This window comes from Phacochoerus africanus, chromosome 8 (genome assembly GCF_016906955.1).
Source record: "Phacochoerus africanus isolate WHEZ1 chromosome 8, ROS_Pafr_v1, whole genome shotgun sequence".
Classification (NCBI taxonomy): domain Eukaryota; kingdom Metazoa; phylum Chordata; class Mammalia; order Artiodactyla; family Suidae; genus Phacochoerus; species Phacochoerus africanus.
This window is the reverse complement of record NC_062551.1, coordinates 89,466,549-89,480,455: the sequence shown is the minus strand read 5'-3', so window position 1 is coordinate 89,480,455 and position 13,907 is coordinate 89,466,549. Positions and strand designations below refer to the sequence as shown.

General features: G+C 49.8%; 1 protein-coding gene across 1 annotated transcript in view; it reads left to right on the top strand.

Annotated features, from left to right (window-relative positions):
* CSMD2 (CUB and Sushi multiple domains 2) overlaps window positions 1-13,907 on the top strand; it is a 648,967-nt gene that overhangs the window by 530,930 nt on the left and 104,130 nt on the right. Inside the window, exons 40-43 of the mRNA XM_047793175.1 lie at window positions 675-791; window positions 4,893-5,102; window positions 7,872-8,060; window positions 12,590-12,767. Of these exons, the coding sequence (XP_047649131.1) occupies window positions 675-791; window positions 4,893-5,102; window positions 7,872-8,060; window positions 12,590-12,767 (694 nt within the window). The remainder of the gene's footprint in view (window positions 1-674; window positions 792-4,892; window positions 5,103-7,871; window positions 8,061-12,589; window positions 12,768-13,907) is intronic.

Here is a 13,907-nt window from a genome sequence, read left to right as displayed (position 1 = left end):
GGCTGGCTGACCCCTTTCTGCTCACACAACCTTGTCCTAGAAAGCTGTAAAAAAAAAAAGAATCCATGTTAACTGACCAGATGTGGTCAAGCCCCAGCTCTGCATTTTCAGGTCACTCTAAAGTCACCTCAATTGACATTTCCGATGCTCCAGCCCCTCCTGGTTGGCTCCCCGTGGGATAATCGATCATTTGGTGGAGGGTGCATGTGGAAGTTCTGAGGGTGACCCTGGCGGCTTCTCCACTGACGACCCAGCCCCAGAAAACATATGTTTGCAAAGAGCCGGGCCTGCTGCCTGCACAGAACAGGGACTCCATGCCTCCCCGCCCTCTTCCATCTTCCTATTTCAGTGCCCGATTGTTGATCAAACAGTGATGAGGGGAGGTCTGGGGGAGGGACCACTTTGGCATCCTCGCTAAGGAAACGACCTGTGAAGGGCAGGCTCAAGGTCAAGGGTCCAAAACCTGCATTTGTGGACTGCTGGGCAGACCTAGGATATGCTTTGTTCCTGGATTTACGTACTCCCTTTGCCCTCATGTGCAGTTTTTGAGGAAGATGATTCCTAAGTTCCTTTGGCTTCTGAAAGGGAAATTGACTTGGGAGAGTCCAAATGCTGTGTGGCTCTGTACTTGGTTCTGTGCGGTCCTAACGCTCTGTCTGGTGTCACGGTCACAGCACAGTGTGGGGGAGCAGTGGAAGACATGGAGGGGGTGATCCTGAGCCCTGGCTTCCCGGGCAACTACCCCAGCAACATGGACTGTTCCTGGAAAATAGCCCTGCCCGTGGGCTTTGGTAAGTCTTCAGGTGCCAGCCTCTGGGCTTAAAGCAGCTTTGGCTGCGGTCCCTCAGCGTAATCTTGGCCAAGTCAGTTGAGTTTTCTGCCCCTCTGCTTCCTCAGCTATAGACCTCTTAGGCAAGCATGAGAATCAATTAAGAATGGTAGAGATGAATGGGCTTGGGGAACATGAAATAGGGAAAAACCTTCAGAGATGGCCATTATTATTTTTACCATCTGAGTAATGAGCTAACATCCAGGAATGTGGAAGGAGAAATTACTCAGGGATGGTTAAAGAAGAAAAAAATCTATTTTACAGAGACTGAACCTCAACCTGTGCTTTTAACGCCGGTATCCAATTTCTCGTCCTAATTGAATTGAGCCAAGGTCAATGTGAAATTGAGTTTGCATTCTTTTTTTTTTTTTTTGTCTTTTTAGCTATTTCTTGGGCCGCTCCTGCGGCATATGGAGGTTCCCAGGCTAGGGGTCGAATCAGAGCTGTAGCCACCAGCCTACGCCAGAGCCACAGCAACGCAGGAGCCAAGCCGCGTCTGCAACCTACACCACAGCTCACGGCAAGGCCGGATCGTTAACCCACTGAGCAAGGGCAGGGACCGAACCCGCAACCTCATGGTTCCTAGTCGGATTCGTTAACCACTGCGCCACGACGGGAACTCCCAAGTTTGCATTCTTTATATTCACATTCGAGCTGGCCTTAGGGGTTGGGAGAGGTCTTGGGTGTGTGTGTGTGTGTGTGTGTGTGTGTGTGTGTGTGTGTGTAGATGGAGTGTGCCAGGCAAGGGGGTGGGTGGGTGCAGAGGACATTGATCTGGCTACAGAATTTCATTCCTGGTGATTCATATGTTGTGCACTGGGAATGGAATTTAATCCCAAATATTTCTGTTGACGAGATGAAGGATTTGTGTGGACAAAGGAATTTGTAGGCTGAACAGGTAGGTCATCTCGCCCAAGTCCTTGCTCTGCTCCTAGGAATGAAATGTCCCAAGGGGATCCCTCCCACCCAGGCCTGTGATTTCCCCCAGTCTGTGACCTCAGGAATGAAGATCATCTCTTTTGTCCTTTATTATTTATCCTAGAGTGGGGCTTCTTTGTTTTCTTTTTATGGCTGCACCTGTGGCAGATGGAGGTTCCCAGGCTAGGAGTCAAATTAGAGCTGCAGCTGCCAGCCTACACCACAACCACAGCAACACAGGATCTGAGCCACAACCTCGACCTACACTGCAGCTCACAGCAGTGCCAGATCCTTAACCCACTGAGCAGGGAGAGGGATCGAACAGGAATCCTCATGGATATGGGTCGGTTTGTTACCGCTGAGCCACAACGGGAACTCCATAGAGTGGGGTCTTGTGATAGAGAAGAGGCTTTCCAGAGAAAGGGTTCTAACTGGACACCTCCAAATCTTACCTGTGGGGAGGGGGGAGATTGTGACCCTCAAAACACAGACTCATCTTAATTACCATCCTCTGAAGGAAACTGGGGGTGGATGATCAGGGAGCAAAATGAGGACTTTGGCAGCCTTGGGAAACTCCAGATTTTGAGACACTGAGGAGCTGGGAGACCCAGTAGCTCTGCATCCAGGCACGAGCTACAAGAACTTCAGATGATAAAGGGATGGGGGGCGCAGATCCAAAGGAAAACAAAAGTTTAAGTGGAAAGCATTACTCTTCCCTGTAAGTCCTGAAGTTAAGCCACTAGAGAGCTCTTTATCTGTAAGTCCTCCAGGCAATCAGCTTCCTGCAGGGACCAGTCACAGGGGACCAGATCCTTTGTTTTCAAGTTAATGTTGGACTCTAAACTGTCCTTAATGGTACCTGGTTTCTGCTGAAAAGCCACTGCATTTACAAAGTTCTGCCACTAGATGGAAGCAGTCAGGCAACTCGATTCTGAAATTCTTCAATCCTGAAAGAGCCCTTTTGAGGGGCACGCAGCCCCAGTGCTAGGGCGGTGAACTGGAAAGCATAGCTTCCGTGGATCTGAACAAAGGCACTCACTGTTTGGAAACAATCTACATGTAAATTAATAGGAGAGTGACTAGTGTGGTTGGATAATTCATTAAATGGAATTAATTAATATGTAGTTAAAATCAATGAACTGTATCTTTATATATCAACAAGGATAGACCTTGAAAAACACAATGTTGAATAAAAAAGAAGTTTGCAGAACTGTATGTGCAATACAATCACATTCATGCAGGTGTTTAGAACAAACCAGATCTCTATGTTGAAGAATATATACATGAAACATGAACTGTGGAAGGTTATCTTCCAAATTCATGAGAGCAACTGGCTCTGTGGAAAGAAGGCCAGGAGACATGAAGGGTCTCCAACATTATTTTATTTTATTGAAGTAATCAGATGTAAAAAAAAAAATGTAAAAGAAAAATCACATAGATGTATGTACTCATTCTAAGCCAATTCGTACAGGTGATCAAATTATAAAAATTCAGATCCCTCTGTAATCCCACCATATAGAAGTAATCACCCATAGCTTAGTCTTCACCATTTAGTGTTTTAATACAAAAATTAGAATTGGGAGTATCCGTCGTGGTGCAGTGGAAACGAATCTGACTAGGAACCATGAGATGGCAGGTTCGATCCCTGGCCTTGCTCAATGGGTGAAGGATTGGGCGTTGCCGAGAGCTGTGGTATAGGTTGCAGACGAGGCTCAGATCTGGCGGTGCTGTGGCTTTGATGTAGGCCGGCAGCTGTATCTCTGATTAGACTCCTAGCTTCGGAACCATTTGCCTTGAGTACAGCCCCAAAAAAAGGAAAAAAATTTTTTTTAAAAATTAGAATTGTATACTGCATACTACTTTGCAGTCCAATTTTTACAATTAATATTGTGGACATCTTCCTAAGCTCAGAAATATATTTCTATATCATTCTCAATAGTAATCTAATTTTGAGAAATCTTAGCAATAAACAAATATTAATAGCCCCACCTTTATTCTCCAAAGAATATATTAATATGTAAGTTAAGATGAGGTTCATTTAAGCTGTTGGATTGTAGGCAATCATGATTAATCAAATAAGATCTAAAAGTATAAACTTCACTTGGCATCTTAATAAAACAGATGGGGGAGTTCCCATTGTGGCTTAGTGGTAACAAACCCGACTAGTATCATGAAGATTCAGGTTCAGTCCCTGGGCCTCGCTCAGTGTGTTAAGGGATCCAGCATTGCCGTGAGCTGTGGTGTAGGTCACAGACATGGCTTGGATTCCCATGTCGCTCTGACTGTGACATAGGCTGGCAGCTGCAGCTCCAATTCGACCCCTAGCCTGAGAACTTTCACATGCCGAGGGTACAGCCCTAAAAGGAAAAAAATAAATAAAACAGATGGGACAATGCATTCTTCTAATTTCTGAATTATCATAGGTTCTCTAGAAAATACCAATATTGAAGTTCATGTCTTTTGATTGGGTGTAGTTTGGGGAGGGGAGTTTTGGCGGGGGAAGTGTTATCGTTGTTTGTTTGTTTTTGTCTTTTTAGGGACACACCCACAGCATATGGAAATTCCCAGGCTAGTGGTCGAATCAGAGCCGCCGCTGCCAGCCTGTGCCACAGCCACAGCAACACCAGATAGTTGCAGCATCTTTGACCTACACCACAGCTCACGGCAACGCCAGATCCTTAACCCACTGAGCAAGGCCAGGGATCAAACCTGAATCTTCATGAATATTAGTCAGGTTCATTACTGCTGAGCCACAACAGGAACTCCCGGGTGTAGTTATTTTTAAATGGTGGTATTTTTAAGTAAAAAATTTAATTTAGCAAGGCTATCTTCATATTCATACTAGGCATATGAATCCCAAATTAAATCAGGTGTCAACTCTGAACTTCATTTTCCATAAAATAAAATAGACGGGGACGGAGCTCTGAAATGACTATGCCTTTCCTTTTGAATGAATAATATTCTTTTAAGTTCAGTCCTGCCTGAAGACGAGACTGGACTGGATTGGCATGTGTTCCAGGGCCCTGACTGGGTGAGTCGGTGGCAGGGACATGCGGCCTCTGTCAGGTCCTTCTTTCACGAGGCGGCACTTCGGAAGCAGACATGTATTGCTTTGGGCCACTGTCCACCTCTCTCTCACTCTCAGGAGCTCACATCCAGTTCCTGAACTTCTCCACGGAGCCCAACCATGACTTTATCGAAATCCGGAATGGCCCCTACGAGACCAGCCGCATGATGGGTAGATTCAGCGGGAGCGAGCTGCCCAGCGCCCTGCTCTCCACGTCCCATGAGACCACCGTGTACTTCCACAGCGACCACTCCCAGAACCGGCCAGGATTCAAGCTGGAGTACCAGGGTGAGGACGGGGAGAGCCCATCCACCCCCACCTCTTACCCACGGCCACCCATCTTGCCAGCCTTCCACGTAGCGAAGGAGCAAGCACGGGAAGGGCCGAGGGGTGTGGGGCAGGCCTGTCCATGGTGACATGACTTCTGGCCCCTTTGACAAGCCTTTTCCAGGGCGGCAGCTCTAAAGTGTCCTCTCAGTCTCCACCCTGATCCAAGCCCAACAGCCAACAGCTTCCCCTGAACAAGTGACCCGTCTGTTCCCCCTCAGGCCTCCCCAAGTGTCCAACCAGCCACTTCCCCTTGGCCTTAAGAGGCTCACACTTTACCCCATGACTTCCCTGCATGTCCCCTTGAGGATTCCCTTGGCTCATGGGCCCAGTGCCCCCTCGGCACCTGCCTGCTGCTGCAGTCCTGATGGCACCCGTGGAGCCACTCTTAGTGTCAGGGCACTAAGACTTGACCTCGGCTTCCACTGAGGCTTCTCCTTAGTGATGCCCTTGACCACTCAGACTCAGCTGTCTCTGGTGCCAGGGGCCCAAGCACCCCACTGAGGCCTCCTGGTTTGTGCCAGACCCAGATTCTTTAGGCCCAAGGAGCTTTACCTGACTGCGCACCCCAGCTTTTCCTTTATGCCAAGACCTGCTTCATGAAAGAGCCACCTGCCACCCCGAGGCCATTTCTGTCCAGCAGGCCCAGCTCTTGGTGGCCTTTTGCCTTTCTTCAGAAGAAATACAACTCCTTACTTTTCTCAAAAGCCCTCCTCTTAGACACTCTGAACCTCCCAGAGCCTTTTCCTTCTCTGGGTAAATAAAGTTGTCAGTAGCAACTGAAGCTACCTCTACCCACGTCTCCTCGTTGGACAGGCTTAACTTATGCCATTAAAATTTCTCAGGCGATTTTATAAAACCTTAGCAAAGGGACAAGTCATTGTTCCAAAGTGTTAGGCATCATCATTATCAATATTTTTAAGATAGAGCTTTGTTTGAAATTGGATCTGTTCTCACTGTAGCGTCTCCCTTTGGGACAAACCCAACCACTCGCCCCAAGGAGTCCTTTGCTGGGAAGGTTAATGACGCCACTTCTTCGGGTTCATGCCTGCCCTGGAGGCCCAGCCTCTCCCCTGGAAGGTGCCTCTGGTAGGACAGGATCTCTGTGGAAACCATCCTGGTGCCTCACTTCAGTGTCTCTCTTTGTGAGAAGCCCAGCTCCTTCCCCTCGAGGCAGGTCCTGCAAGAGAGACCCGGCCTCTCTCTGAGGCTGCTCCCAGCTTCTGACACGTGGCTCTGCAGGTTCCTTGTCATTGTTGGGTCCACATTTCCCCCTGAGGCTTCTCTTTAAAGGCCCAGCTCATCCATTCAGCCACTCCCTGGGCCACAGGCTCTCTACTTCTCCTAAGACTTTCATTGGCCAAATCGCCCCAACCCTCTGCTGCCACCTCTTCTTCGGCTGATCAGCCCACCCACTCTCTCTAGAACTGCTCCATCTTTTTTTCTTTCTTTCTTTTCTCTTTTTATGGCCACACCTGCAGCATATGGAAGTTTCCAGGCTAGGGGTAGAATCGGAGCTGCAGCTGCCAGCCTACACCACAAGCTGCATCTGTGACCTATACCACAGCTCACAGTAATGCCAGATCCTTAATCCACCGAGCAAGGCCAGTGATGGAACCCGCATCCTCCCGGAGACTCATGTCAGGTTCTTAACCCACTGAGGCACAGTGAGAACTCCTAGAATTGCTCTGTTTTTCAAGACACCCAATTACTTTGACGATTTCCCAGCGAAGCCTGCCCAGTTCTTCCCTGGATGATACTGGAAGGAAATACATAACATAGCCACTGTCACAGAGGGAGTACTTAGGAAGTCAGCTTCGTGATGACTGTTATTTCTATGGTTAAGGCACGTGATGAAAGCACTTGGCTGCATGGAGCCTACACTTGGGCTCAGCTACTCCCCCGAGAATTTCCACCATAGGAACGCTCCATCTGCTCCCACACTGATTTCCTATAGGGCGGGCCGATCCCTGTCCTGTGCATCCAGTTAACTGAGGGCTCAGCTCTGGATCAACTGCTCAGTGAATCCCTCAGTGATGTGCCCCTGTGGACCAGGCTTCAGCTACTTCCACTAAGGCCTCTCCTTCTGGGGCAGGTGCCCTCATTCTCATGGAAGCAACTTCCTTGTTCTTTGGAGGGACTTCCTTCTATGACAGTTACATGGTCCTTTTACCACAGCAATTCCCTCTGAACAGTTGCTCTCCTTGTCACAGGAGACAAGTTTCTCCCCTCCTGGCAGGTTCTAATCTCCCAGACTCTGAAAGACCCCACTCAAGTCCTCCCTGGACTGCTTCCGGCGTTCATGATCTTGGTGGTGCTTGTCATGATTGAATGAGATAAGCAGCATGAAAGAGCCAAGATCAAGGCTGAGCCTCAAGGAGGTGCTCAAAGAATAATGGTTCAGGCCAGGCTTGTCTTCCTGGAGCTCGCTTTTCCCATGGAAACAATCAGAGTAGATAACACTTTCTGAGCTCTTACCGCGTACCATGCAAAGAGCTACATATATATTATCCTACTGAAATGTGACAGTGACCATTTTCAAAATGAGAAAACAAAGGCACAGAGAACTTCAGACACTTGCCCAAGACCAAAAGCTAGAAAATAGCAAAGGCCTATGAGTCCACATCTTGGTTCTCCACCACAATGCCAGCTTTTTGGCACTGCTGTGTTCTGGTCGGGGAGAAAATGCACCGAGAAAAAAAAGTAACCTTCTCTCTGGATCTTTTCCAGCCTATGAACTTCAAGAGTGCCCAGACCCAGAGCCCTTTGCCAATGGCATCGTAAGGGGTGCTGGCTACAACGTTGGGCAGTCTGTGACCTTCGAGTGCCTCCCGGGATATCAACTGATGGGCCACCCTGTCCTCACATGTCAGCATGGCACCAACCGGAACTGGGACCACCCCCTGCCCAGGTGTGAAGGTATGTCCCGCCCTCATTCCTAGTGATTCCTTGTAGGGATACTGGTCCAGAGCAGTCCTACCTTCCACCTGCTTCCTCATGGGATCACCCATGCTGGGAGGCCTGGCAAACCTTGTCCATCATATTTTCATATGGATGAAGAGGGTCCTGGGGACAGAGCTCTGGGCCAGCACTTGGGAAGACGTGGAGGAGATCTGGGTCACAGCCAAAGGAACACATCCTCGGCTCTTGGGAAGAGCCAACCTCGTGGCAAATAATGTGCTCGGTCAGAAGGAAAGACTGGTGTGCCGAGGGGGAGAGAGTTAATCATGGCACCTTCCCAAAGGGAGAAGAGGATGAAGCGTCTTTCTAGAAAATTCTTGTTCCTCTCTTCACACCCCCAGCTTAATCTCCTTCTCCTGTGTGAGCCCAGAGGGATCTGAATTGACAATGTCAGGGAGCTAGAGGCGGTGCTTTCCTGGGTCTTGGTGAAGCAGAACCAGGACAGGAAGATCAAGACGTGCTGCCCCTCCCCCATCCGCACAGCTCAGTCCCACGTTCGTTCCTTCCTTCCCACGCTGGGGGCCCAGCATTTTCCCGGAGGAGAAGCTGGGATTTGTCTCGAAAGAGGAAGGTTCGGCAGGAGGACAGTGTCATCCAGGAGACAGTGCCCCAGCTGTGGAATCAGATCGCCCTGGGCTTCACCCCCAGCCACTCCACCTCTCTGACCTTTGGTTTCTTCCTTAGTACATCCAGGCTTCTCATCTCCTCTTGGTAAGAGCTGAGAGGGTTCCGGGATGGCTCACATGACACACCCATCCTGGTGACTGGTGAGCTGGAGGTATTAGCTCTCCACAGACAAGGAGACCTTGTTTGCAGAACTGAGCTGTCCTGGTGTTGGAATATAAGATCACAATTTGCTTTGTTTTGTTTTGTTTTGTTTTTTAGGGCTGCATGTGGGGCATATGGAAGTACCCAGGCTAGGGGTTGAATCAGAGCTGCAGCTGCCGGCCTACACCACAGCCACAGCCACCTGCATCTTCAGCCTACACCTCAGCTCATGGTATCTGCGACCTTCACCTCAGCTCATGGCAATGTCAGATCCTCAACCCACTGAGCGAGGCCAGGGCTCAAACCCGCATCCTCGTGGTTCCCAGTCAGATTCGTTTCTGCCGCGCCACAGCAGGAATTCCAAGATCACAATTTCTAGATCCATCAGCCCCCCAGTTGGTTTGTCAGATTTTCAGAACCATCCCCGTGCGTAAGCAGTCTGTCATTCTAGAGCTGGTCACCTGCTACATGATGCGCTTCGTTGTGGACTTTTTCCTTTCGTTCCCTTTTTGTTCCTTTTGACGGCGTCACAGCGGAGAGGAAAGAGCAGCGCTTCCTCCATCAGACGTCTTTTGAGCCAGAAGCTCTTCTCCCTCCTGGGAACACTCTTCCCTCAGCTTCTTGGATGCCCTCTTCTCTTGCTTTTCCGACTACCTTTCTGCTTGTGCCAACTTTTTGGTTGTCTTTTTCTTTGTCCCTGAAGGGTGGTTGTTCTTTGAAGTCTCTTCCCAGACTCTCTTCTCTCCCTCCCATCTCCAGATGCCATCTGTGTCTGCAGCCTTTACCTCCTTCCTGGCATCTTCACCTGTACTTCCTATTCCTTACTAAATATCTTCGTTTAGCCAGAGGCATCTAAATCCCAACAGATTCAGAGTTCCCGTCGTGGCTCAGTGGTTAATGATTCCGACTAGGAACCATGAGGTTGTGGGTTCGATCCCTGGCCTTGCTCAGTGGGTTAAGGATCCGGCATTGCCGTGAGCTGTGGTGTAGGTTGCAGACGCGGCTTGGATCTGGCATTGCTGTGGCTGTGGCGTAGGCCGGCAACTACAGTTCTGATTCGACCCTTAGCCTGGGAACCTCTGTATGCTGCAGGTACGGCCCTAAAAAGACAGAAGACAAAAAAAAAAAAAATCCCAACAGATTCAGAATGGAAGTCATCTGGAATTCCCGCTATGGTGCAACAGGGTTGGCAGCATGTCTGGAGCACTGGGATGAGGCTTTGATCCCTGGCCCAGCACAGTGGGTTAAGGATCTGGCGTTGCCACAGCTGCAGGGTGGGTCACAACTGTGGCTCAGATCTGATCCCTGGCCCAGACACTCCGTGTGGTGCAGAGCAGCCAAAAAAGAAAAAAAAAAAAAAAAAAAAAAAGAAGAAATCATTTATCTACCATTGCACTGAAATCCTCATTTCAATGTAATGAAAACCTCTGGTCCCTGGTTCTTCACCCTCAGTCTGGCCCCATCCCTTTCTCTCATCCAGCATATCCACCAAGTCCTGTTCATTCTACATCCTGATCGCCCTTCAGAGGCATCCACTTCTCTCTGTGCATGACCTCTACCATAATCCTGGCCTTTTATTTTTTTTTAATTTTTTAATGATTTTCATTTTTTCCATTATAGCTGGTTTACAGTGTTCTGTCAGTTTTCTACTGTGTGGCAAAGTGACCCAGTCACACATACATGTATCCATTCTTTTTCTCACACTATCCTCCATCATAAGTGACTAGATACAGTTCCCAGTGCTACACAGCAGGATCTCATTGCTTATCCATTCCAAAGGCAATAGTTTGCATCTATTAACACCAGATTCCCAGCCCATCCCACTTCCTCCCCCTCCCTCTTGGCAACCTGGCCTTTCAGATGAGGCTCCTCCTGGCTCCCGGCTTTCAGTCCTGGGCCCCTCGGTCCACTTTTCAGATGTAGAGAGAGGGAGCCTTGGAAGCCAGGCACACACTGCAGACCCTCGCCTGCTCCGAAGCCAGCAAGGCAGTGCCAGCTCCCTTGGGGTAAATTCCTACCCCCTTCATGGGCACACGGAGTGTCCCAGGGCCTGGGCCCCACTTACCTCCCAGGACCCTCCACTCTCAGGCCCTGTGTCCCAGCTTGGCCGAAATCCTTTCCGTTTTCCACATACCGTGCTCGCTTGCCTCTGGTTCTCAGCGTGTGCTGTGCCTCCTCATGGACTGTTACCCTTCTCTCCCACCTTAACTGTTCAGCCCTTGTCATCCCTCAGGTCCCAGTCTAACTGTTATCCTACTAGGCATCGCTCCCTCCCCCTCACAGGACCAGCTGAGGGGTCCCCCAGGTGTTCTGGTAGCATTCCACGCCAGTACCATGCTCCACGCTGGACTGGAGATGCCTGTACACTGGGCGGCATCCCAATGGACTGTGAGTGCCACGGAGCAGAACCACATGCCCTGGTACCCTTGCCATCTTTTGCCTCCCCTGGTCATGCCTGGCACTGAGTGGAGGATCCATAGTGGAGGAGGCATGGCCTGTCCATGTGCACCCCTTTCAGGATGCATTCGCAGTCACAGGAACCCTGGCCTCTGCTTGGAGGCCTTGGGATTCTTTCTTCTCAGTCCTGTCTGCCTTCATCCGCATCCCTGCTAGATGCCCAGGCCAGCCAACGCACTCATTATTCTGCACCAGTCTTTTCTTGGCCCGGAATCTCTTGTTATTCTCCTCCATGGAGAATTCCAGGACTCTATCTCCCTACCTAAGGCCTAGATCAAGGTGAGTCTGAGAGTGGGTGTTGCTTTGGGGAGACGGGAAGATGGGGAGAGAGGACCATATCTGTGCATCGGATGCCTTCTCTGTGAACATCTCACATGCATCAGCTTATCTGATTGGCACCACAATCCCATGAGCAGGGAATCTCAGTCCCATTTTGTAGGTGAAGAGAGAGAGAGACTACTTATCTCAGGTTATCTGGTCATTTAATGGGTTAGCCATAATTTGAACCTGACCTTAGCCTCACCACAAGGATCTGCAACTCTTTTTTTTTTTGGTTTTTTTTTTTTGGTCTTTCTAGGGCTGTTCGCACAGCACATGGAGGTTCCCAGGCTAGGGGTTGAATTGGAGCTGTAGCCACCGGCCTACGCCAGAGCCACAGCAACATGGGATCCCAGCCGAGCTATACCACAGCTCATGGCAACACCATATCCTTAACCCACTGAGCAAGGCCAGGGATTGAACCCACAACCTCATGGTTCCCAGTCGGATTTGTTAACCACTGAGCCACAATAGGAACTCCAAGAATCTGCAACTCTTAAGACCAAAGTACCATTCCAAAACTCCTGGCGTAAAAAGAGAAAGAAGGAGATACTATCATAATTTCTTACCACTTTCCAGTGAAAGTACTGAAGCCCCAGTACTGACCTTCCCAGGAAAGGAAGGGGGTAACTGGTGTGTCCTTCCTTCCAGACAGGCCTCTTACATGAGAAAGAAGAAGAGGGGTGCCCGGGGCTGAGGCCGGCCCACAGAGGCACCTGCACTGAAGGTCAGGGGCCAGGACGCGCGGGCCTTGGCCCTTGGCGTGCTGCATGGAGGGGGGGGAACGCCAGGCCCGGCCAGCCTCAGCCCCATCTCCTCCTCCTGTCCCACCTTGCCTCCTGGAGCAGAATGATTCATGCTGGGGGTCAGGACTGCATCAGGAAGTCACCGGAACTCCCCAGTGATCTCCAGCGCTCACCTGCGTTGTGTCCTCTCTCTGGCAGTCCCCTGTGGCGGGAACATCACCTCTTTCAACGGCACCGTGTACTCCCCGGGCTTCCCCAGCCCCTACTCCAGCTCCCAGGACTGTGTCTGGCTCATCACTGTACCCATTGGTCACGGCGTCCGTCTCAACCTCAGCCTGCTGCAGACAGAGCCCTCCGGAGACTTCATCACCGTCTGGTAGGGCCAGCTGCCATACCATCTAATTGCAAAGGGTATAAGCTGGGCTCTGAATGAAGTAGCCCATCTCTTTGTCCAGAAAACCAAGGCCTGGACGGTATTAAATAACTGTCAGCCTCCCGGGTCTCAAACAAACACGGTGGGATGAGGACTCAGCTTCAGTTAGTTTTATGACTCTTTGAAGGGAAGGGAATGGCAGGGTGGTGGGTCCCAACCTGAAATCCTGCTGGGGGTCAGTCAGAGTTACCAATGGGTGTGAGCAGACTTTTCTCAGTATTTCCAGAGTCCAAAGCAAAATTCTGCATTTATTGGACATCAGCTACCCAGACGAATGGAAAAGCTTTGGGTGGGAGTTGCCATTGTGTCTCAGCGGGTTAAGAACCCAACATAATGTCTGTGAGGATGCGGGTTTGATCACTGGCCTCACCAAGTGGGTTAAGGGTCCGGCCTTGCCGTGAGCTGTGGTGTAGGTCATGGATGTGACTCAGATCTGGTGTTGCTGGGGCTGTGGTGTAGGCTGGCAGCTACAGCTCTGATTTGACCCCTGGCCTGGGAACTTCCATATATTGCAGATGCAACACTAAAAAAAAAAAAAAAAAAAGAAAGAAAAAAAAAAGAAAGAAAAAGCTTTGGGTGGAATTTTGTGAAGTCCCACTGCTCATCCTATGCTGAGCCATTGCTCACAATAGACCTGTCTCAGTGATGGAAAGGTTCCAGATGTGTGCTAATACAGCAGCCACTCTCTACACGGCTACTGAGCACTCAAATGTACCTGGAGTCACTACAGAGCTGATTTTTTTTTTTTTAACTCTATTTATTTATTTATTTTCTTTTGTCTTCTGAGGGCCGTACCCATGGCATATGGAGGTTCCCAGGCTAGGAGTCTGATTGGATCTGTTGCTACCGGCCTACGCCAGAGCCACAGCAACGCCAGATACGAGCTGCATCTGTGACCTATACCACAGCTCACGGCAACGCCAGATCCTTAACCCACTGAGCGAGGCCAGGGATTGAACCCACAACCCCATGGTTCCCAGTTGGATCTCGTTTCCGCTGCGCCATCACAGAAACTCCCAGAGCTGATTTTTAAACTTTACTAAATTTTAAATAATTTAAATGTAAATAGCCACCTGTAACCTA